The sequence below is a fragment of the Neovison vison genome, chromosome 9, assembly GCF_020171115.1.
Source record: "Neovison vison isolate M4711 chromosome 9, ASM_NN_V1, whole genome shotgun sequence".
In the NCBI taxonomy this organism is placed as follows: domain Eukaryota; kingdom Metazoa; phylum Chordata; class Mammalia; order Carnivora; family Mustelidae; genus Neogale; species Neogale vison.
In genome coordinates this window covers 74,109,119-74,132,788 of record NC_058099.1, presented here as the reverse complement: position 1 = coordinate 74,132,788, position 23,670 = coordinate 74,109,119, and the positions used below count along the sequence as shown (strand labels likewise).

Genomic DNA, 23,670 nt, shown 5'->3' with positions numbered 1-23,670 from the left:
TGGCCTTGTCTCAGCTGGTGATCTCAGGGTCATGAGACCAAGGCCTGCGTCAGGCTCTGTGTTCAGCGTAAAGTCTACCTGAGACTCTCTCTCTCCCTCTGCCTCTCCCCGCCACACTCTCCCGTTCTTTCTCTCTTCCTGTCTCAAATAAATCTTAAAGAAAAAAAGAGGGAAATACCAAGTTAAAGTTCTCTTCTGCCCAAATGGAGAGGCGTCTGTTAGAGAATGTGCAGCTCCCTGGGTAAGCACAGACCTGCTAGGTTGGGCCTCTAGGGAGCTGCATGGCAGAGGGGGAGCCTCTGGATGTGGGGGTCGCTTTGGCCCACGAGACTAACTTCCCTTGAGGACTGTCTCTCCTCACCTCTCGCATGCTCTTAACTAAATAAGCAAGAAACCACGTTCTCCAAAATCTCTTGTTGCACTGTCGAGACAGGACCGTGTTAAAGAAGTCTTCATTTGACAGGAGAGGCAGTCACAGTAAGCGGACGGTGTTGGGGTGGGATGGTCAGCACGTCCTCCTGTGCCCGCCTCCCGCCTCAGCACGCACTTTCTCCCATCGTCCCCCTGGCTGCCCTCAGGCACTTCTAGATTCCTGCGTGTCCAGACCCACCTTCCAACTTCAGTGTCTAAGGGTCCACTTCTTTTTTTTTTTTTTAAGATTTTATTTATTTATTTGACAGACAGAGATCACAAGTAGGCAGAGAGGCAGGCAGAGAGAGAGGAGGAAGCAGGCTTCCCGCTGAGCAGAGAGCTCCATGCGGGGCTCGATCCCACGACCCTGGGATCATGACCCGAGCTGAAGGCAGAGGCTTAACCCACTGAGACACCCAGGCGTAAAGGCCCACTTCTTTCCTAGGTTTGTGGCCTCAGCAATGTCTCTCATTTCGGGGAAACCCTGCTTTTTAACCACAGCGAGTAGCCTCCCTGGCACATCAGAATCCCACCCCATAAGCTGGCATCTGGATGAGTACAGAGAGTGGCTCACGGGTTTTCCTCACCCAGACACCTGTGACTAAGTGGCGTGAAGGTCTGGGACAACTGCCTGGAATATTAATATTAATGTTAGTGTCAGACGCTCATAACCTAAGTCATATTTTCCTCCTTTCGTCCCCAGTAGTAATAGTGAACTGTAGGTATTATTACCCCCATTTTATAGACAGAGAAACTGCCTCTGAGAGTAACTTAACCCATCTGAAGTCACAGAGCCCAGACTGAAACCCAACACCTTTTTTTGCCCTTTGAGTGAGGTTCTTCCTGTAGGGATTTCATTCTAGAAACCCTCAGAAGGCTCCTGCCTGCGTTCGGCACCACCTCTCTGGGTAAAGTGAAAGGTCACTTCCCCCATGAATTTTGAGTGCCAGGCGTGCTGTTCTGTGAGAAGCCCCAGAACGCCTTTTCAGTTGTTCCTTGAACTCGAATCTGAGGCGAAAACAAAATGTATTTTCAGATACAGCTTATGTTTTGGATTCAAAGAAGGCAGGGCTAATTCGGAGGAGGTGTGAAGATTAGGGGCTCTTTGGATGCTATTTAAAAGGTACTTTTGGGGCAACACAGTATCTAAGCAGAGAATGGCGTTCTCAGGCCCCTGGCCACCGCAGGCCTTAAACTCACACCTAGTTCACAAAATCGAGGAGGAGGGTATCACGTTGACCTTTCCCTTCGGATTCCCAGCTTCAGTTCTGCATTCCAGGAAGTCCTCAGTTAACTCAGGGGATTTCATTTGGAAGGTGAGAGATGAGAGTGTGAAAACCCTTCAGGGCTTCCCCTAAATTAACAAGAAAGAACATTCTCCTGGAGGTGAAGACCCTATAGAGCTCGGAGGTTTAATTTTTGTTCCGAGGCAGAACCAGGAAATGTCTGGGCACTTGCCCCCGACCTTCACATCACGTCCTCCGGGAGAGGTCCACTGCATCTCCAAGTGTTGGAGGAATGACTTCGGGACAGGACGAGATAGCATTTCTCTCCTGACGTTTTTCAGACTCGAATTTAAAAGTTTATGTAACAGTGTGAGAAGGAACCCTTCCTTCCTAGGAGAACCTGAAAGCGAGGCTAATGAAAAACATCAGCAGATTCTAATTACCCTCGCGGAGGCTCACTTGTGCTAGGCATCCTGTAACGTTTTGCTGGCAGCCTGTGGGCTGCTGCCTCTTGGGGGTTGGATTGTACTCACCCCCTAAAAAAAAAAAAAGATGTGTTGAAGTCCCAGCCCCCAGTCCCCCAGAATGTGACCTTCTTTGAAAATAGAACCTTCGTGGATGTCATCAAGGGACAGTGAAGCCACTAGGGTGGACATTCATCTGGTCTGGCTGGTGTCCTTATAAGAGGGGAAACTGAGGCACAGACACAGACATGCACAGAGAGAAGACCATGTGAGGGCCGAGGCCTAGAGTGAGTGGTGCCTCTCCAGCCAAGGATGCCAGAGGTTGCGGGCACACTGCTAAGAGCTAGGAGAAGCAGGGAAGATCCCTCTAGAGGGTTCAGAAGGAACACAGTGCTGCTGACATCTTGATTTCAGACTCGGAGCCAACAGAACTTGAGACCAGAAATTTCTGTTAGATGGGCCACCCCATTTGTTGGTGTGGTCCTAGCAAATTGATGCAACTACTGTACCGCACCCCCATAAAATACACATTTAGATGAAGTAAGAGCGAGCATTTCAGTTCCTCCATCATGGGTAATGACGGACGAATAGGTATTTTCCAAAGATGATTGCGACATCCTCTCGCGTCCTACATGTTGCCTAGAGCCTTGAGGTTCCCTCGTTCAGAGTTGGGTTCTAAACCCCCTTCTCCTGAATCCAGAAGAGCTTCTGACTTGCTTTTAGTGCTACGTTGAACGTTGAGGCAGCTTCCACTGTGCTTGCTGGAACACGGGTCCTGGAGTCTGGAATTCCCACGTCAGCAGTCTCCTTGTCTTGAATCCGCCATGCTGTGAGGAAACCCAGATGGTTCCGAATGGAGAAGCCGCATGGAGCCCTGAGTTTACAGGGCGAGAGGTGCCCAGACAGTCCCCCACGGTGGTCCAGCCTCCCCAGGGTGTTAGCTGCAGCTCCTGAGTCCCACCCCCGTGACAGACCCTAAGCCAGAGCTACCCAGCCACGCCTTCCCGAATTCCTGACCCATAGAAGCCACAGGAGTTAAGACAATGATTATCCTGCTTAAAGGCACTGAGTTCTGGGGAGATGTGTTGCCCAGCACCAAATGACTAGAATGGTTAGCATACTCTGTGCTTTGCCTTGGTTGCTTTCCTTTAGTTTTAATTTTAAAAATACACCGTAGTCCTCCTTCTGATGAAATAGCTTTGTATTTAGAGCAGATGGAATACAACTGCAAAATATCCGTGGCTTAACATAATAGGATTTATCTCTCACTCAGAGTACAGTTGCTGTTGGATGGCTGTCCTCCAGACAGTGATTCAAGGATTCCTATTCTTTCTTCTTAATATCTCCGCTGCCCCTGGTTCCCCTCGGGGTCCTCTGCTGGGTCACTGGTGTTCAGGTGGCCAAGGAGAGAGGGGAGGGAGTGAGGGGAGGATAGTCTGGGATATTACAGAGGGCAGGCCTGAAAGAAGGAAGTAGGAAGTAGGTTCTAGGAAATTATATTTTTGCCATAGTCCCCGAGTTGTGATGTACAGGGAGGTTAGAGGGTCACAATAATTCAACCCTTTCATTTTACAGATGGTAGAGTTAGGCCCAGAGAAGTGTGGGGAGCTCCATACTTTCCTCCACAGCCAGAGCCAGGGTTGGGGGCCTGTGTGCTGAGGCCCCTCTAGTCCTCTTGCCATGCTATCTTCCAGGGCTGGTGTCATAGCAGGCCAGGACTGTGAGGGTGTCCCCTGAATTGTTCCAATGCCCCCCCCATTCACCAAATGAGGAAATACAGCCCCACACTGATGTATCATAGCATTTGCCTCAAAATACCTCATGAGGTGTAGTTAGCTTGTAGCCGCGAGTCCCCTGCGCTTAGTTTATGACCAGATCTAGTCCAGAACACGTCCTGCTGTATCTGGACAATTCCTAGCAAAAGTCAAACCCTGAATACTGTTATAATTTAGAAACTGGAATTCTGTAGTAATTTCTCTATGTCACTCTGAAGGCCTCCTTCGTTTTTCGCATTCTAATGAGTCCTAATTACATTCCGTGACAGCTACCTTTTAGGGAGGCATTGGTTGTAGAGGAAGGCAATGGGGGGGAGAGGGAACCTTCCAGTTTTCCAGCTTTCTTGGTGAACACAGCAACGCTTATTAGCATGCGTGTCACACAGTTTCCATGATAATGCTATAATTTTAAACACTCTGAGTTAAAGACCAAGTAGAGGAGGTTAGTCTTGCTTTCTCAGTTTGCTACACAGATTGCTTGTCTCTCTTTCCCCATCAATCTTCCTTTTCCTAAGCAAAATGTAAAATTTGGACCAAAGAATGGAAATACCAAGGTTTGGACTGATCTTACTAACATTATCCTGCTGTTCACCAACAACATCATAAGCATTTGCATCCTGGTTCTAAGCATATATATGGGGAAAAAAAAATCCTCCAGTCACTTTCAAACTTCTGAGATTTAGGGAGCAAATGGGGTCAATTATCCAATGATAATTTGGATAATTGGATAATTTGGACCCCCCAAACCTTCGCTAAAGTCATTTAGTGTTGATTATCTAGATTAATGACTAAATATTTGTAGCTATATTTGAAATTGATGGCTAGAACACCTGCTTTCCCATAGTGGCATGAAGGAGAATGTATATATGTGTAATAGCCTTCAAGGCAGCAAGAAACCAGGGATGGGTCCAGGCCCGGTGAAATGGGGGGTCCTCCCAACACTGCTGAAGCCCAGCCAAATGGTTCCCTGGATAAGCCACAGCATGGACCGTATTGTGAACACCGTGGGGTGTGAATAATGCCTGGAGAAGAGTGATGGAGAAGTCAGAGGTGATCTGTGCCCCCTTCCTCTCAGGCTTGGTCAAGCACCACTATCTTGCAGGCTGGTCCCTCACTCTCCTTCCCTCTGGGAGCTCCAGGGTTGTTCCTGGCTCTCACTAATGTGGTCAGAAAGCACTGTGGAAGTTGAGTTGCTCAAGACAGGAAAACTGAGGGGGACGCCTGGGTGGCTCAGTTGGTTAAGCGGCTGCCTTCGGCTCAGGTCATGATCCCAGCATCCTGGGATCAAGTCCCACATCAGGCTCCTTGCTCGGCAGGGAGCCTGCTTCTCCCTCTGCCTCTAGCCTGCCACTCTGTCTGTCTGCCTGTGCTTGTGCTCTCTCTCTCTAACAAATAATTAAAATCTTAAAAAAAAAAAAAAAAAAAGACAGGAAAACTGACTAAGGCTGGAGGTGACCAGGCCCAGAGAAGGGCAAATCTAGTTTCCATTGGCTGAACCGAATGAACAGACCCAGTTCAAGATAGTGTTGTGGTCATCTATTGCTGTGTAACCAACTATCCCCAGATTTGCTGGAGGCAGGACAGGTTCCCACAGAAGCAGACTTTGAGATGGAGAAGAGTGTGCAGGTTGTTTATTAAGAACTGCCCTTAGAACCAGAATATGGAACAGAGGAGAAGGTGCAGTAGTGGGCAGAAGAGGCCATGCGGCCTTGCAGCCCAGTGACAGCCCCAGCTGGCCCAACAGAAAGTTCTGAAGGGCCCTTAGATTGGCCCAGGTTGGACTGAGATGAGCTGGTCTTTATATCAGGGTAGATAGACTATAGCCCCTGAGCCATATCCAGGTGGTCACTTGTTTTTTGTTTTAAGCTTTTATTTATTTGACAGAGAGATCACAAGTAGGCAGAGAGAGAGAGAGAGAGAGAGAGAGAGAGAAGCAGGCTCCCTGCTGAGCAGAGAGCCCGATGCGGGGCTCGATTCTAGGACCTTGAGATCATGACCTGAGCCGAAGGCAGAGGCTTAACCCACAGAGCCACCCAGGCACCCCGGTCACTTGTTTTTAAATAAAGTTTTATTGGAACACAGCCACATCCCTTCATTTATATATTGTTTAAGGCTGCTTGAACCTTACTGGGGCAGAGCTGAGTAGTTGGGCAGAACTCTGGCCCCCAAAGCCTGAAATATTTATATCCAGCCCTTTATAAAAGTTTGTTCAACCCAGCTGTATGTTCCTACACTCAGCAGCATGACCTTGGGCGGCAGCTTGCAGCAGAGGCAAACCCTGAAGTGCCTCCAGTCATCAGTAGCAGGTCCTTCCTCCATGGGGAGCATGGGTGGTGCTCACGGGGTCCACCCTAGCAAATTAAAGTGACCATTTTATTTTGCAAACAGTTTTGTGAGTCAGGAATTCTGGGAGGACTCAGATGGAGTCTGATTTCCATGACATCAGCTGGATGAAAGTATCCACTCCCAAGATTTCTTCCTTGGCTCAACGCTCCTCGGCCTCTTTTCTCTCTTCCTGGGGTGTCCCATCTTCCAGGGTTTCTTCATACCACAGGGTGGTTTGGGGATCATGACACCCTCTTTGTGAGGGCTTCAGCACATGGTAGAAACAGAACTACACCAAAGCCGGCACGGAGTCACTCCGCTGTGTCTTACATGGCCTCGGGATCTGCTGAGATTCAAGATGGCGAAGCCCCAGAGGCACAACCCCCTCTCAGAAGCACATGTGGCAGGACGTGCTGTGGCATTAGATAACTAATGCTTCAGTGGCCCAGGTGGCTGGCTCCCCCAGGTTACAAAGTTCTTGGTGCTTCCCAACCCCATGGTCCGTGTCATCCCATGGCTGGCTTGAAATGGCCATGAGAGGAGTAGGACACCCTGGGAATGGACTGGACTGGGCCTTGCCCCTGCCCCCAGCCCCAGAGAGCCCATTGGGAATTATGGGGCAGCACACTGCTGCCTCTGTGGGAGGCTTTCAGTTTGAAACCAGATGAGAACAGAAACAGTGTTTACTGAGCCCCAAGGGGCTCTCCACACCATGGTACCTCAGAACAGCTCCGTGGTGTGCGATAGTCCCTTATTTGATGGAAGAGGAATCCCAGGCTCAGCGAGGTTGAGTAATGGGGCAGGTGGCATGGCGTTCTACAGGGACAGTAGTGTCCCTCCTTCGAATGGCATCCATTCTGCTTACTGACCTCAGCCTCCTGCTGGACTTGCCAGTCTCTTCAGGTATATTTATTATCTTTCATTGGTCAGATCCTAAGTCTATGGACTAAGGTCACTCCTAAGGCCTAAAGTCCTAGGCTACCTGTTTGGTGAGGAAATGAGGCCCAGCCTGAATGCATAAGCTTCCAGCTGCAGAGTGAAGCTGTGTCCCGGGTGCACCTACTCTGGGCCTTAACCCACCACACAGCCCACGGCGGTGTGGGCCACCTAAGCCAGGCCATGCAGGCCAGAGAGGAAGGAAGCACCCGAAGATGATAGAGCATGGTTCCCAAAATCACTTGATTCATCATTTCCCATTTTTCTCTCCTTTACCCCACCCTCTGGAGTTGAAGGAATCCTTCTCCCTGATTTGTTGGTTTTAAGAGGAATAAGAAGACAGAAAACTGAGGAGTGGTGGGCACCCAGTGCAGAGTTCATGGCCAAGGGTTCCGTGGAGAGGATAGGGCAGCAAGGCTGGGAGGGTGCAGACAGGGCCCGCCCCCCCTCCCCTGCGAGAGTGTGGGGGTCACCTGCACGCTTGTGGGGGGTGTTTCCTGGCCTTCCTGGCTCGCTCAGGCTCTGGGGCACATGGCAGATCTGTCCGAGCTCTCTGCTCGGGTCCCCACAGTCACCTCACCTTCCGGATAAACACCCAGATATTAAATATCAGAGGGAGGCCGTGCATCAGGAGAATGCAATTAAAACTTTCACAAATGGTCCTCACTTTTGAGTGTGCTAAGAATCACCTGGGGCGCTGGTTAGCTATTCTGCGTTTTCCAGTCCCCACTCTTGGGAAATTCTCAGGCAGGAGGTCGGAACGGACGTCCAGAGTCTGTATTTTTAAAATACCTCAAGCAATCCTGATGCTAGGGGGCCTGGGGCCAAGCTGAGAAAAACAACTTAGAGAGTGAAGGGGCAGGATCTGACCCCTTTCTTGAAGACGTCGGCTTTCTTGTCACTGGAGTTTAATCTCGTAAGCACCGGTTCTCTTTTTTGGATGGGGAAGTAGTAGGTATGTTCACGGAGCTGTCTTGCCAAAAGAAAGATAATGAACACAGCGTTTATGTGCATAATTGCATTTAATTATTATGTTTGCATGTATGCGTAAACTTGAGAAAAGATGAACTTATAAAAACTCTTATTAATAAAAGTTCCCTGTTATTTGCCATTAATTACTGCTGTGGATTTCTAAGGGGAGTTTGTTCACTTAGCCAGTGGCTAACAAAGTTTTGAGCTCTTGCTGTGTGCCTGGCTTCGTGAGTTTCATGAGAGGCTTCATGCCTGTGTGAAGACCGGGGGACAGTCATGGACTGACCTCTGTCCATCAGAGATTTACAGTCTGCCCAGGGAGAGGGATTCATAAATCCCTAACAACGTCATACATTTCAGATTTGCGTAGGTTTATTCTTACTCATAAAAGTATTTGTAAAATGCATTACTAAATGTGCTTTATTAATATACAAGGATTTATAAATAAACAGGTACAAAACAATAGTAAGAAAATCTCTGTAAGCCATATATTGTGATTTGGGGCTTAAAAGAATTGATTAACGCACCGATTACGAACTTTCCAGGCACTCTCTGATTGCACAAGGAAGATATGTTCTATAAATTCTGCACAAAGTTGGCGTATTGTTTTGTCTTGTTTTTATTTTTTTGAAAGATTTTATTTATTTATTTGACAGACAAGTAGGCAGAGAGAGAGAGGAAGAAGCAGGCTCCCTACTGAGCAGAGAGCCCAATGTGGGGCTTCATCCCAGGACCCTGGGATCATGACCCAAGCTGAAGGCAGAGGCTTTAACCCACTGAGCCACCCAGGTGCCCCATGTTTTGTCTTTGTTTTTAAATCAGTGAGTTAAGACCTCACCTGTACATATATGTAAGTAAGAGGTTTTAAGATACATTTCTCCCCATCACATCTCTGCTCCTTGCTCTCCCCTGTGAGCATAGCACAAGAGGAGGGTGATCCAGAGGACCGATCCAGCACGAAGGTACCTGAAGACGGAATTCCCCTCCAGTGGGGAGACACATGGAGAACTCTGATGCCTCGCTTAGCCATTTCAACTTGTTCTTGGGCCATTCTCTTGCCTGAAATTCGAGCACACCAGTGGTCTACACAAGAGAAACTGAAGTACCCCCAGTAACCTCTGCTCCTGGTTTTCAGAGTCGCAGGTGGAGAGCTGTTCGACTTCTTGGCTGAAAAGGAATCTCTGACTGAAGAGGAAGCAACTGAGTTTCTCAAACAGATTCTTAACGGTGTTTACTACCTGCACTCCCTACAGATTGCCCATTTTGATCTTAAGGTACGTTTTGCTGAGTGTAGGTCAGAGAGAAGGGTATGCAAAGCATGGCATTGGTTGTTAAGAAAAATTGGGACATCTGAAAGACATACAGTTATTTTTAATCCTATATGGGTGTAGCAGATGGAATTAGGAAGATAAATCAGCAGGTGTATAGTGCATATCTACTCAAGGATTTCTAACCTTTTGTGGGATAGAGACTGAAGATAAATGATTACGTTCAAGAATCCCTGGGGAAGAATCAAAGGGTTTTACCAGCCAGGTCTCTAAGCAAGGCGGACATTCTTGGTTATGGGGTGTTTTTAGCCTAGAGTGGCCTCTGGCTGCCCAGTTTCCAACTCCTGTAGCTGCAGGGCATATAAGGAGGAAGATGTCTTGATCTCTCCTCTGCCTCTTGATGCAAAGGCCTGACTCTGTCACCAGCAATCGATCAAGAGAAACTCTGAGATTGGCTAATTGGGGTCTTTGGCAGCCTGGAAACAAAGCACTGTGGGAGATAAAAAGGCATGTCATACTTGTAACTATCAGGGAGGTTATGGTCTCTATAGGAAGGGAAGGCATGTACGGGAGCAGCAGGTCATGATGATGTAAGATTCAAGGCACTGAGAAGTGATCACAAAGCAGCATGTGATCGTTCGGCAAGTGAATGATTCAGATCATTGGAGCTAGGATGAGACTTCAGAAGAGGGAGGACTTTCTCCATACTTACTGTAGCAGAGCTATCAAGACCCCATCTGGATCCCTCCAGCACTCACTAACACACCCTGAACGCTGCTGCTGCACACACTTGTGACTGTCTGCCCGACGTCTGGTTTCTGGCCTGGGAGCTGCACGCACCAGAGTCGATGCCCACAGAAGCCGTTCTTAGCAGTGCAGGCAGTTGGGGTGGGAGGGATGATGGATAAATGCCCCGACTCCCTTCTGCTTCAGCTGGAAAATTCAGTGCTACTCCTCCTTAAGTTCCCCAAGGGGACTGCCCTCCATCACCCCCACCTTGACAAGACACCTTGTGTGGGTTTCCTTCCTTCTGCTTCCTGTCTCCCCAACCTCCACCGTGTAACTCTTCCCTGGAGCCCCCTCCCACAAAAGCCGCTCGCACCTGAATCCCTGGCACAGGTCTGCTCCCAGGAGAACCTAAACCAAGATATTTTGTTTTCCTGGTGTTCTCTTGCAACTACCCAGTCATCCCTAGGTTTGGGTGGGTTTTTTTCAGGGATGGGGAAGAACAATTCTGCCACTTTGTCTTCAGCATAATATATTATAGTGCTTCTCTTTTTTTTAAGCCTGAAAACATAATGCTTTTGGATAGAAATGTCCCTAAACCTCGGATCAAGATCATTGATTTTGGGTTGGCCCATAAAATTGACTTTGGAAATGAATTCAAAAACATATTTGGGACACCAGAGTTTGTTGGTAAGTTTTTTTTTTTTACTCCTGCCCTCCTTTATTTCTCATAAATATAATGGATTAAACTGGCAAAATGTCCCCTGCTGTAACATCATCTGTTTCCCTGGTACATCTTTCTGGTTTATATCTGATGGTGGAATCTGTTGATTCACTTTATTCAAAACTAAACGTGTTTTATTTCCTCTTAGCTCCTGAGATAGTCAACTACGAACCTCTTGGTCTAGAGGCAGATATGTGGTAAGGAGCATGCCCTTGACGCTGTCATCTTTCTGATTTACTTTACTGTTCTTCTGACACTGGCTTCTGTTTCTTTTTGTGTCTAGGAGTATCGGGGTCATAACCTATATTCTGTAAGTATCCAAATCCACGTCTCGTATTCTTTTCCTCTTTCTCTGAGACCATCTGTCTTATTAACCATCTATGTGTCATGTTGATCTCTTCAGTTTATGCATGCTTTTTACGTAAACATACTCATTTTACACCCCCAGAACACGTTTAGTTTATACTAATTAAACATTTTCTTCTAATTCGCAATGAGTCATCAGAAACTGCAGCATCATCGCTGAAAGCAAGCGTGGCTGTCCATCACTGCTGAGAGAATAGGAAAAAAAGAAAATAGGGTATTTTTTTAACTACTAGATGCTGTTCCAAATTAACTTTTGAAGTGCCTCCTAGGCCTTGAGCTGGAGGTTTTGTGCATGGCAACTAAATGCCCCCTGCAGTGTAACTGGATTCTGAAGGAACTGCCCAAGCACCAGATTATCATCTGAAGCCTCACTCCCCTTATCAGTTGTTATAGGAATGACGTGACCACCCAAGAGGTAATCATGCATGTTCTGCACCCCCACTTTATTAACAGCCTAAGTGGGGCCTCCCCCTTTCTTGGAGACACAAAGCAAGAAACGCTAGCAAACGTGTCCGCCGTCAACTACGAGTTTGAGGAAGAATACTTCAGTAATACCAGTGCCCTAGCCAAAGATTTCATAAGAAGACTCCTCGTCAAGGATCCAAAGTGAGTGTCCGCCATTCCTGAAAGGTTCCCGGCCGTGGCTCCAGCTCACAGCCTGGACTGTGCATGCGGCCACATTTATGCGAGCCTGGTTGGTTCCGCGTGGCCAAGGAAAGCATGCCACGTGGAACGCTTCGGAAAATGCAGGCAGGGCCCTTTGGACCTGCTTGGTCGGCCCCTGCAGATAGAGTAAAATCGTCCCAGAAAGACCAACATTCTTTCCGGCTTTCTTCCATGAAGCAGTCCCTGACCTGCATTTTCCAGAGCACCTACCTAGGAGGCCCAGCCGGCATGGAAACAACCTTAGTGTTTGCTTCTATGGTCACAGCATTTTTTTTCTTTCCCCTCCCCCTACAAAGGAAGAGAATGACAATTCAAGATAGTTTGCAGCATCCCTGGATCAAGGTAAGTCGCCCGCCGTGATTGCTTTGGTATTAGAGGGCATCCCAGAATGCCTTTGCCCTGGGGTACTGCAAGTTACCATGGGGTCTCGCCCCAGATTGCGTGGAGGATTGTTTTTGATATTGGTGCCGTATTTAAAGGCGGCTGACAGATGAGAGCGTCCTAATGGTCGTGGAGGTGGGAGTGAGCTGTCACAGCGCAGGATTCTGAACAGGGAATCGAAGGTCAAGTTTGCTCAACAGCCATTTTTGGTTTGACCCGTGGGATGGTGGCCCAGAGACTATTTTAAAATTTTTGGAATTGATTTCCAGCATAAATATCATACCAGATCTGGATTTCCGATGTCTGCTGTAAAATTTAAAGGCTACAGCACTGAGCCCGCATTCTATAAAGCGCTCCAAACCCTGCACAGTTGTCTGTGCCAGAGCCTGCCGCCCCCTCTCCCCCCGGCCTACTATATACCTCTGCGTTCCCTGAGACACCTACTGGCATTTGGGTTAAAGAGTTGGCTCCAGCTATGGCAGTTACACAGTAAAATCATGGAACTGCTAAGGGGACTGCAGTGTAACAACTTGCATTGCTGAAGTAGGTTTGGGGCTTCCAGAGCGTTCTGCTGTGTGAGCTCCTAGCAGTTGCCTGGGCTCCCTGAGGGGGCAGTGGTGTCTCTTTCTCTCATCAGTAGAGCCAATGCTCTCCTAAAAAAAATTCAGTACAGGGAATTCTAGTGCTGTCAGACAGGGCTGATTTGCTAACCTTTGAGTTCCCTGCCTGTCTGAACTACCTGATGATACGAAGTTCACATACCACATCACAAGACCTCACCATGAATCTTGCCATTCCCAAACTCAGTGCGGGAAGTTCGAATTCAAGCCTGGTCCAAACGCAATTCTTCAACTCTTCCCAAGTTCCACTTTTTATGGATTTTATCAAACCCTTAGCCATGAGAGTTGACCTCCAGAGACTAGGTTCCTGGCTCTTGCATATTATCCGAATTAGTTGTCTTATATTCGTAAGGTGAGTGTGTACACATCCCAAATAATTAGAGGTTTCCAAAAGTTGTCATGGCACACATTTCCATCACTTGAGGGCTCTAAATTTGCTTTCTCGGACTTTGATTTTAGCCTAAAGATACCCAGCAAGCACTTAGTAGAAAGGCGTCGGCAGTCAACATGGAGAAGTTCAAGAAGTTTGCAGCCCGGAAAAAGTGGAAAGTAAGAGCGTTTGACAGGGAACGATTAACTGATTTCTTTCCTCTGTGGCACTGCCTCTGGCCAGTCTCATCTGTTCTGATACTGCCCATACAAAAGTGCATCCTTTTTTGGTCTGTTTGTTTAAATTTACTCTAGTGTTCTGCACCGTTATGCTATTTTCAAAAGATAGCTGAAAATAATATTTCAGTCCTCTTTAACTCTAATTTTCATATGTAATTTTTGCATTTTTTTAAAAAAATAAAATCCATTCCCAAGGCAAATGTTTAAATCAGCACAACAAAATTATAGTGGTCTTTTCCTAAATGCAACAAACTGCATTTTAAGTAAATCTGTTCTTTGTGGTAAGCAGCATGGAATTGCGTTTCTAGCAGAACTTGTGTGAATGGTTCTCTAAGTCCAACCTTGATCTGTGATGGGTGGGGGTGGGGGTGGGGGTGGGGCAAGGCCATGAACATTTGCCCTGTGGCCTCTTGTGCTTTTTCAGTGTGGATGGCCTCTATGGGGGCTATGTGGGGCATGACTCTAAAAAGCATTCCAGTCAACCTTGTACAAATGAAAATTCAAGGTTAACAAGGTGACAGGATGTCATCCTATGCCCAGGGTTGTGTGAAGTCCAAAGGAAGCAGGTACCTGCCGCCTGTCTCTGAGCACTGGACTAGAAATGGACCTCATTTTCACAACCATCAAGTTCTGGGTACCATGATAGGGATGAGGAGGGCCACAGCACTAGCTTACTTGAGACTTAACATTTAGTCTGAAGGAAGCCCTGAGAATAGTCTTAAAATATAGAGAGAACCACCGTAAGTTTCTCTTTTTTTCTTTACACACATACACACATACACACACATACACACACACATTATTTACTATTGCTTTTGCCTTTGAGAGTAAATGCAGGGGTGTTTGCCCTTTAAAAGGCTAAGGAGTTTCCTACTGTTTGTTTCCAACAACTGCATGAATTTTGATAGTCACATTACCAGCTTGCCTGGGCACAAGGACACAGGACAAGACCCCTGCATACCATGCTTCTCTGAGTGGGGGTGTGCAAATGGTTTGTTAGGGTAAGATTCCACTGCTCAAAAAGTAGATAAGGACCTATTAAGAGAAGGGATGCAAACTGGGCAATTGTGTAGTTAATAATGAAATGTGGAAGGGAAAACTCTATCCTGTTGTCTTGATTTATAAGACCTTTAGAAATTTCCTTAAGCAAATAGGATCCAACTTCCTTATAGGACCTTTATAAGATCCCCCCGCAAAGAATATGCCATCAGCAGTGAATACCAGCTCAAAGACTTTGCCATTCGCACTCATTTGAGTATCATTATATATGCTCTTTCTTCCTTTTTTTCACCTTTTTCTTTTTTTTTTTTTTTAAGCAATCCGTTCGCTTGATATCACTGTGCCAAAGATTATCCAGGTCGTTCTTGTCCAGGAGTAACATGAGTGTTGCCAGAAGCGATGATACTCTGGTAAGCAAACCTGTTTGCCTTAGTGAGGTTCATTCTTCGCACCGTGTGTTTCAGATGTTTAGGTTGTTTGATTTGTTCAACAACCCAGAAAACCGGAAGTCACGGAAGTGTTAGGCCTCTTCTTCTTCCACTCAAGGGAGGGAACTGGGTGGCTGATTTGATGTACTCTGTTGCCTCTTTTGTTCTCTTTTCTCTTTGTTTGGATTGGCACCATACCCACTCCTGCCTACTGCCTCTAACACCACCCCCCCACCCCATTCTTCCCACACTCACAGTTTGATGAGTGACTGATCAACAGAAGAGGAAAGCATTTATTCTAATTTTCATGAATAAAATGAGAGTCCTCTGTTGCCATTGACCTTGGAAAATACTTGGTCATAGTAGTACAAAAGGGCCAGACACTCCTCCTGCCAACACACACACACCCAAAAATCAGGGCAAATACTGTGGGGCTCACCAGGGGAGTTCATGGTAGACCAGAAGGCTAAACCTACTCCCCCTGTTGATCCTGTATTGCGTGTGTAATGCCCTTGAGAACAACTCCATATTTTTTTTCCCTTAATCCACACTGAAACCTAATCACAGATTAACTCTTCAGATATGGCTGGATACCTCTGAATTCACTGAGATTCTCCCCTGACAGACAGTAAGGCTTTGGGAGCCCTGGAGGTAAAGGGAACCAGAAAGGGTGGTTCTGTGGGAACCAGCCTGTTCCCGTGACTACTACGTAGTGAATGTTTCCTGAGTGGGTCCAGGGGCTCCATGGGCAGGATGACACACCCGCAGACACCAGCTCTTCTCTTCCCTCTGATGCTAGTTGCTTCACTGAGACTCCAGGTGTAGCTTTGTAGGGTAAAAAGAGATAGGACAGGTTAAGAAAAAAATAGAGGAGTGGGAGAGAAGCAAGATCGGAGAAGGAGGAAGAGAGGAGAAAGTTTGGGTTTGGGGATTATTTGAGGGTAACAGCAGAACCTGGGACAAGACAAAAACGATTAATCTAAGTAAGATGAGAACAGTTACATGTTACAAATTAAAATCATCTTGAATAATCGCTCAGGGGAAAATCTAAGCAGTGCGATGTGAAGTTGAGGCTATGAGAGGGCTTCGGGCTGTGTGGGGGCTCCAGGTGGGATGACCCCTCCCTCAGCTCCAGTTCCCTCATTGTCCTGATGTCCTGCTAATCATGGGGATCTGTGGTGACCATCTGCCTCTTCTTCCCATTCACCCCATTTCTCTTGACTGTCACTTTCATGCAAATGTCTCTTAATCATCAAATTGAATTGTGTTGGAAAAGCGAAACCAGTGACATTCTTGACATGGGCTTGGTACGAATATTATTAAAATGCTCGTGGGGGCGCCTGGGTGGCTCAGTGGGTTAAGCCGCTGCCTTCGGCTCAGGTCATGATCTCAGGGTCCTGGGATCGAGTCCCACATGGGGCTCTCTGCTCAGCAGGGAGCCTGCTTCCTCCTCTCTCTCTCTGTCTGCCTCTCTGCCTACTTGTGATCTCTCTCTGTCAAATAAATAAATAAAAATCTTTAATAAAAAATAAAATAAAATGCTCGTGAAGTTTGTTTGGATTCAGATCCGTAGAGAAGAGAAAGCTGAGCCCAGAGAGAAATGCTTTCTCCATTCTGCCCCCAAAGCAGAGACTCAACGTCTGTCGATATGCTGCTTTTCCAGATTTGAAATAGTAGAAGCCATATCCCTGTATGTCCAGAGATTTTAGTTTGGGATTTTTCTGGCTTATTCCTTAGTTTTAGTGTGCCATATTTGGTAAATATCTTATTTTATTTTTTTATTTTTTTTTTAGATTTTATTTGACAGAGAGAAATCACAAGTAGGCAGAGAGGCAGGCAGAGAGAGAGAGGGGAGAAAGCAGGTTCCCTGCGGAGCAGAGAGCCCGACGTGGGGCTCGATCCCAGAACCCTGGGATCATGACCTGAGCCAAAGGCAGAGGCTTTAACCCACTGAGCCACCCAAGCACCCCAGTAAATATCTTATTATTATAAGAAAACTTTGACATAGTGGCAAAGATTTAACTAAGTTGTTGTTCAACATTATCTAGTTATTTTCTCTTGTAACAAGAAATCCATCTGCTTTCCATTTCTTGGGCCTTTATTTTCATACTTCTCCCCCTCTAAGGTATATATAAATATGTATGTGTCTGTGTACATGTGTATATATTCATGTATATATACATATATATGTGTGTGTGTATATATGTGGGTAAACAGAAGGTGGTGTTAGTTTCCAACATGGCAGGAACAAAAAGGAACCACCTTCCCTTCATGACTAGGTGGATTTGGGGAGAAAGTAGCTTACTTTGCACTGAATGCTTCTCTTGACAAATGAGCGCTGATTTCTCTTATGCTGATAAAAGGATCGTGGCCAGCAAGCTAACTCTTGTTCCCTCTTCACGGTCCCTCTCAAGGATGAGGAAGACTCCTTTGTGATGAAAGCCATCATCCATGCCATCAATGATGACAACGTCCCTGGCCTGCAGCACCTCCTGGGCTCATTGTCCAACTATGACGTTAACCAGCCCAACAAGGTCTGAGGCTGTTCTGCCGGGGGAGTGGGTGGGGGAGTCACCACAACTGTACACCTCCAAGTCCAAGGTGGAGAGGATCCCTTCTACTTCTCCATTCCCTGGGGCTGTTACAGGCGCCATCCTGTGAGGAAGTCACTCCTGGGTTGATAGTGGATTGAGTTAGAAATGAGGTCAAGGGCACTGAGGGCCTTTCTTCATGCCCCTCATGGACCTCTAATCATGACATTGCAAATGTGCTCCTCCTGCAAAGGCACGTGTCACCTTGGGTTGGGAACCCAGCAGAGAAAGACTGTGTGTGCTCCTCTTGTTCCCCCTTCCCTGTGGTGCCGCAGTGGTTGTGTGTCTGTTCCGACACGAGAAACTGTGTGGTGTGGGGCCCCGGGGAGAGCTGCTTTTCCCTTCCTACCAAACTGGAAAGAAATGTACTTCCTTGCCTCTTCCAGCACGGGACACCTCCATTACTGATCGCTGCTGGCTGTGGGAATATTCAAATACTACAGTTGCTCATTAAAAGAGGCTCAAGAATCGATGTCCAGGATAAGGTCAGAATTCTGTTTTATTGCCACTGAATTACCTTTGAAGAAACTATTTCCCACTGTCTCCCTATCTTAGAGGGAACAGAGAAAACGTGGGCCTCTGACTTCATTTCTCCATTTTCTACAAAGGAAGGTGAACTGACTAACAGGCTGGTCCAGTCTAACCTGTGTTATGAAGAAAAAGGCAGACCCATCCCTTCCTCTTGTCTTCCCTTGTACACTACTCAGATTCATTCCTGGCTTATCACGTTTACTCAGCGGGGTTAGTAAATGTCACATTTGGCAAAATTTTCATGATCTAATTAATCTAATCAGAAATACATTTGCCTGCACGTTTGTTAGGACAACAAAGTAAGGACACTACACACGCCTTGAGGTCACACTGGAAGGAGAGATACAAGTGTTGACCAGGGAGTAGTCACTACAATGGCTCTGCCATCAGCTTCCATAGATTTTCAACAAAACTATAAATGGACTGGATCTGATCCTTGTGCACAAAGTTCTAACCAGAGATTGAAATGAATGTTGTAAGAGAAGAAAAATGGCATTTTAAAATAATTCTAGATTTACCAAGAAAGTTGCAAAGATAGGACAGAGAGCTTCCCAGAAATCTCAACATCTTATGTAACTCTGGTCTTTTTGGCAAAACTAAAAAATAAAACGGGAGTGTATTCCTCTTGGAAGTTGCTCCCTTGAAGTTGCCATCTCTTGGGAAGGGAACTAGAGGGAGTCTGAGTGATGCGTGCCTTGGGCTCTGGAAACATCACTCCACATTTGTGTTTTGTTTTGTTTTTTTTTAAGTTTTTTTTTTTTTTTTAATTTACTTATTTGACAGAGAGACACAGCAAGAGAGGGAACACAAGCAGGGGAAGTGGGAGGAGAAGCAGGGTTCCTGCAGAACAGGGAGCCCGATGCAGGACTCGATCCCAAGACCCTGGGATCATGACCTGAGCCGAAGGCAGACTTAATGACCGAGCCACCCAGGCGCCCCTCCACATTTGTTTTTATACAGGGTGGATCCAATGCCATCTACTGGGCCTCTCGGCATGGCCACGTTGATACTCTGAAATTTCTCAATGAGAATAAATGCCCTTTGGATGTTAAAGACAAGGTAAGGCCACTTATTTTTTTAGGGACCGTGGGAAGTGATAAGAGGTTGCTTATGAGTGTTGACCTGCCGTATGCATCAGGGCCCAAAGCGATAGGGCTTGTAATCAAAATCTTCCTGCAGAGAATTTAATTGAGAAGTTTCTTTCTGCTGCTGGCTTGGCCTAATATTAAAATCTGCAGTTAGCTGAAATCTACCAAGTCGTTGGCATAATATGCAAGCAGTGACTTATCTTCCCCATAACATGGAAGCTCAAGGTTCTGCTAGAGAGACAACCAAGTCCTGATTCTTTTATTCAATTGCCGTGTGTACCTACCTTTACCCTTCTCGTCCTCTCTGAAGCATCTGCCAGTGTAGGTTTTACAACAACAGGCACTAGAAGGATTCACGAGACTACATGTAAAATAAGGCTTTGGGGGGCAAAGATATAAAAATTATTGATTTAGCAAGGTAAATTTACTTTTGTATGTCTATTTTTTCATTTGGTTCACACAACAGTCATGTGAGTTAATTGGCAGGGCTGGAACACATACCTAGGATTCTTACCTTCTCATCCATTATGCATTGAACTGTGCAACCCTGCTCTGCTCCTAATACTTGCAGACTGATTTGTCATGTTCATTCAGAACTGCCACATACAGTTGTATGGACGGCGCACTACTCTATATCTAAGGGGTGATAGTCACGTCAAAGACAGACAGACGCACACATACACACACACACATTACGGCAGTTTTGGTCAGGTAGCAACAAGTATCTTGTTTTGTTTTAAATCTGTTTATACTCCAAGCTCTGGGCAAATATAAGTAAAACATCCTGAGGAAATTGCATGTATTACAAATTCACAGAATGCGACTGTGGGCTAAAAGTGATAGGTTTTAGAATCTCTGGGAATGTAAGAAATGACATCTAAACATAGACAGTGAAATCAGAAACCTGCTCATAACCAAAACTTTAAATAATGTAATATTAAAACAGGAGTTTTGTGTTAAAAAAAAAAAAATCCCATGGCTGTGAGTATCAGTATATGGAGAGGATTGAGAACCGCCATCACAGACAGGGAAGCGTTCTCACTGAGGAGGTTTTGTGACAAGCAGGATGAGCTATGTCTCTGGGTTTAGCACTAGCTGTGTGGGACACATCCTACCCCAGGGTCCTGGGCCCAATCACCAAGGGGGCATCGGGCCTGAGGGTGGCGGGGGCCCCAAATGGGAAGACGTGGAGCCAGGCATGCATGGGATCTGGCCTCCAGTCCTATGCTTTCAATTTCCACAGTCTGCTGAATTTGTCTGTTTCTCTTACAGTCTGGAGAGACAGCCCTTCACGTGGCAGCTCGCTATGGCCACGCTGATGTGGTCCAGTTACTGTGCAGCTTTGGCTCTAATCCCAATTTCCAGGACAAGGTGGGTCATGGTAGTAGATGTCCATTTGCCTGCTTGCTGCGTGGATGTGCCCCAAGCTGATGGATAGAGTCGGGTCCTTGGGGTTTTCTGCTTAGATTTCAGAGGGCAGGGACTCGAACAGAAACACGAACGTTTATTCATTCTTTCATTTACTCCTCTGGACAATCCTGCATGTGGGTTGCTATTATTATTATCCTCATTTTGTGGAACACTGAGGCACAGAGAGGTTCAGTGATTTGCCCAAGCTCACACAGCTGCTAAGTAGCGGTGCGGTCTGGTTCCACAGTCGTGGTTCCAGAATCATGACATCAGCACTACACTGTAATAACCTCTTGCAGACGGACGTGAGCGTCTAATGACGTTGATGGTGAATATACAGGCCTTTCAGGCCTATAGACCTTCCTGTCACTTCTTAAAGCCCAGTGACCTCAGCACTTCTTTGCCAGAGCAACGGTAAATTGTGCGACTCATCTTTATGTGACATATGGGACAGAAATCTTGAGGGGTTAAGATTGTGGCAGGAATGCTTGCTCAGGAAGTGCTCTCTTCCTGTGAGGAGTCTGAATGTGAACAAAGACACTTTCCCAAGAAAGATGCTATAAACCTACCCACACCCGGGCTCCCTTGTTTAGAACAGCCGAGCCAACCGTTCCAGGGGGCTCCTGAAAGTCAGTTAGTAACTGGTAGGGAAAACTGAATTTGTGCAGCACACAGGTGTGGACGCAGGAAACGAATGAAGGAGAGACATCAGGCCTGCATCCATTATTTCCGGTGAACGTCTTGCCCCACTGGCCACGAGCTCTTTTCTCTGTGCTGCCACCACTGGGCCGCCATCACTCGGCTAGAACTCCGCGCACATGTACCTGCGTGTTGCTGTGTCCATCTCTTTCATGTGTGTGTCTCTTTGGTCAGGAAGAAGAAACCCCCCTGCACTGTGCTGCCTGGCACGGCTATTACTCCGTGGCCAGAGCCCTTTGCGAAGCCGGCTGCAACGTGAACATTAAGAATCGAGAAGGAGAGACGCCTCTCCTGACAGCCTCTGCCCGGGGCTACCACGACATCGTGGAGTGTCTGTCTGAACACGGAGCCGACCTCAATGCCTCCGACAAGGTGCTTTGTGGGTAAATGTATCATGCTCCCTGGCATGCGATCTGGGGGGCTGGTAGGACCACAAGCCTCCTGCATCAATTTACCTAACAAACTCAAATGTAGCAAATTACACTGATCCTTTGTCCTCTCTGTTTCAGAAATTCTGTGCCCTTTTCTAGATTCTGTTTAATAATTAATATTCCTTTGTGACATTTAACACTTGATGTCACATAACTCAGGTGTCTATCTTACGTTTAGCCTTTTCCGCTTCGGAGCAGGTACAGCGATGATCACTGAGCCTAAGACAATCTTCAGTTAGGACTAAAATTGGCAAGTTACTATTACTTCATAGATTAAACGAAGAAATCAGTGGTTTATTTACTTTCATCACTGACTGTTTTGTAAAAAGACGAAAACCACCCTTGTTTGTCTGATAATTGCCATTCTAGACCAGGTGTTCCTTTATTCAGGATACAAATTCAGCATAATCTGTTGTTGTTGTGAGTTTGTACTTAACGTGAGGCTGTGATGTTACTCTATATATCAGATTTGGGATAGTGTAGTTAAGTTAGTAATTGCCATTTTTGGAGTATTTTCTTAGTACGGAGAGATGGTTCTAAACTGGGAGCAGGCTTGCCCCAGGAGACATTTCGTAATGGCTGCAGACCTTTTGTGGTTGTCACAGCTTGGAGTCCCCACACAGACATGGCCCCAAATTCTGTCCCTGGCTCGGGACACTCAACTGTTCGCCAGGGAATCCATAACAAGTGGAGGGAATTCTCAGGCTGGTCTTTTGGGGGATGCCTGGGGCCAACATGTTATATTCACCCCTAATATATAAGGCAGCCCTTGAACACATCTCAGTTTCTCCCAGGCTCAGAGAAAAGAATAAGCATTCTACTTAAGAAGTCAGTAAAGACGCTGAGCAAATGTTTCTTGAAAGTGATTTTCAGGTCCATGATAAAACTGGCCATTGGAGTACGGACCATTACTTAAGTTCTGTAAAGCCAGGGACAAGAAGAAGTGTTGGCTCTTTCTCTCTGGTTGATTGTAGTGGCCGCACCTGGAATCGTCATTTTGTGGTTACTTAGTGGGGCGCATGAAGCCTGTCCCCCACTCTCTGGGAGGACAGTCTGTTACGTAATCCTCCCATCAGGCTCTGCACTAGCGATGCCATCCCCAACTCATCTTGGCCCAGCGCCGGCTGAAAAGGCGAGCCTAAGGGAAAGTGCTCATGGCCCCTGGTACTTTTTGCAGGACGGACACATCGCTCTTCATCTTGCCGTGAGACGGTGTCAGGTGGAGGTGATCCAGACTCTCATTGGCCAGGGGTGTTCTGTCGACTTCCAAGACAGGCACGGCAACACCCCACTCCATGTGGCCTGCAAAGACGGCAACATGCCTATTGTGGTGGCCCTCTGTGAAGCCGGCTGCAATCTGGATATCTCCAACAAGGTAATGGTGGTGGGGATGCAGGGACCGGCATGTGCACCCGGCCAGCTGCCTCTGGGTGTGGCCAGGCTTCTCTTTGTGTCTCATCATTGTTCAAAGTCTGTGTTACTCACGGGCACCCGTTCGGTCTTACAGGGCTCTCAATTTAACGCCATATTTTATTTTATTTTTTTAATTTTATTTATTTGACAGAGAGAGAGAGATCATAAGCAGGCAGAGAGGCAGACAGAGAGAGAGAGGAGGAAGCAGGCTCCCCGCCGAGCAGAGAGCCCGATGTAGGGCTCAATCCCAGGACCCTGAGACCATGACCTAAGCCGAAGGCAAAGGCTTAACCCACTGAGCCACCCAGGTGCCCCTGAATGTCATATTTTACATTTAGCTTTTGAATAACTTCGTGAAGTGATAGAAAATTATTACCTGAATAAGTACTTCCTACCTCGCCAGGTGGTCACTTATGAACATTGAGAGAGGAAGAGAGAGAAAAGGAGGAGTGTGTGTGTGTGAGCTCGTGTAGAGGAATCCCAGAACATCCGTCAAATGAGAGTCTCTTTCTGGAGCACTAAGTCTTTGGGAAGATGCTTCACTGAGAATCCAAGACCCAGATTTCTGTTCTTAGCTTCACATATTCAGAGTTTTATGGTCAAGCACTCAT

At 46.7% G+C, this 23,670-nt stretch overlaps 1 protein-coding gene across 8 annotated transcripts in view; it reads left to right on the top strand.

Moving 5' to 3' along the window:
* DAPK1 (death associated protein kinase 1) overlaps positions 1-23,670 on the top strand; it is a 172,315-nt gene that overhangs the window by 109,923 nt on the left and 38,722 nt on the right. For all 8 annotated transcript variants that reach the window (XM_044265767.1, XM_044265770.1, XM_044265765.1 and 5 more), the window contains exons 4-17: positions 9,245-9,383; positions 10,664-10,793; positions 10,976-11,024; positions 11,111-11,137; positions 11,647-11,799; positions 12,156-12,201; positions 13,320-13,409; positions 14,786-14,878; positions 17,311-17,430; positions 17,874-17,972; positions 18,979-19,077; positions 20,379-20,477; positions 21,390-21,587; positions 22,824-23,021. In XM_044265767.1, the coding sequence (XP_044121702.1) occupies positions 9,245-9,383; positions 10,664-10,793; positions 10,976-11,024; positions 11,111-11,137; positions 11,647-11,799; positions 12,156-12,201; positions 13,320-13,409; positions 14,786-14,878; positions 17,311-17,430; positions 17,874-17,972; positions 18,979-19,077; positions 20,379-20,477; positions 21,390-21,587; positions 22,824-23,021 (1,540 nt within the window). The remainder of the gene's footprint in view (positions 1-9,244; positions 9,384-10,663; positions 10,794-10,975; positions 11,025-11,110; positions 11,138-11,646; positions 11,800-12,155; positions 12,202-13,319; positions 13,410-14,785; positions 14,879-17,310; positions 17,431-17,873; positions 17,973-18,978; positions 19,078-20,378; positions 20,478-21,389; positions 21,588-22,823; positions 23,022-23,670) is intronic.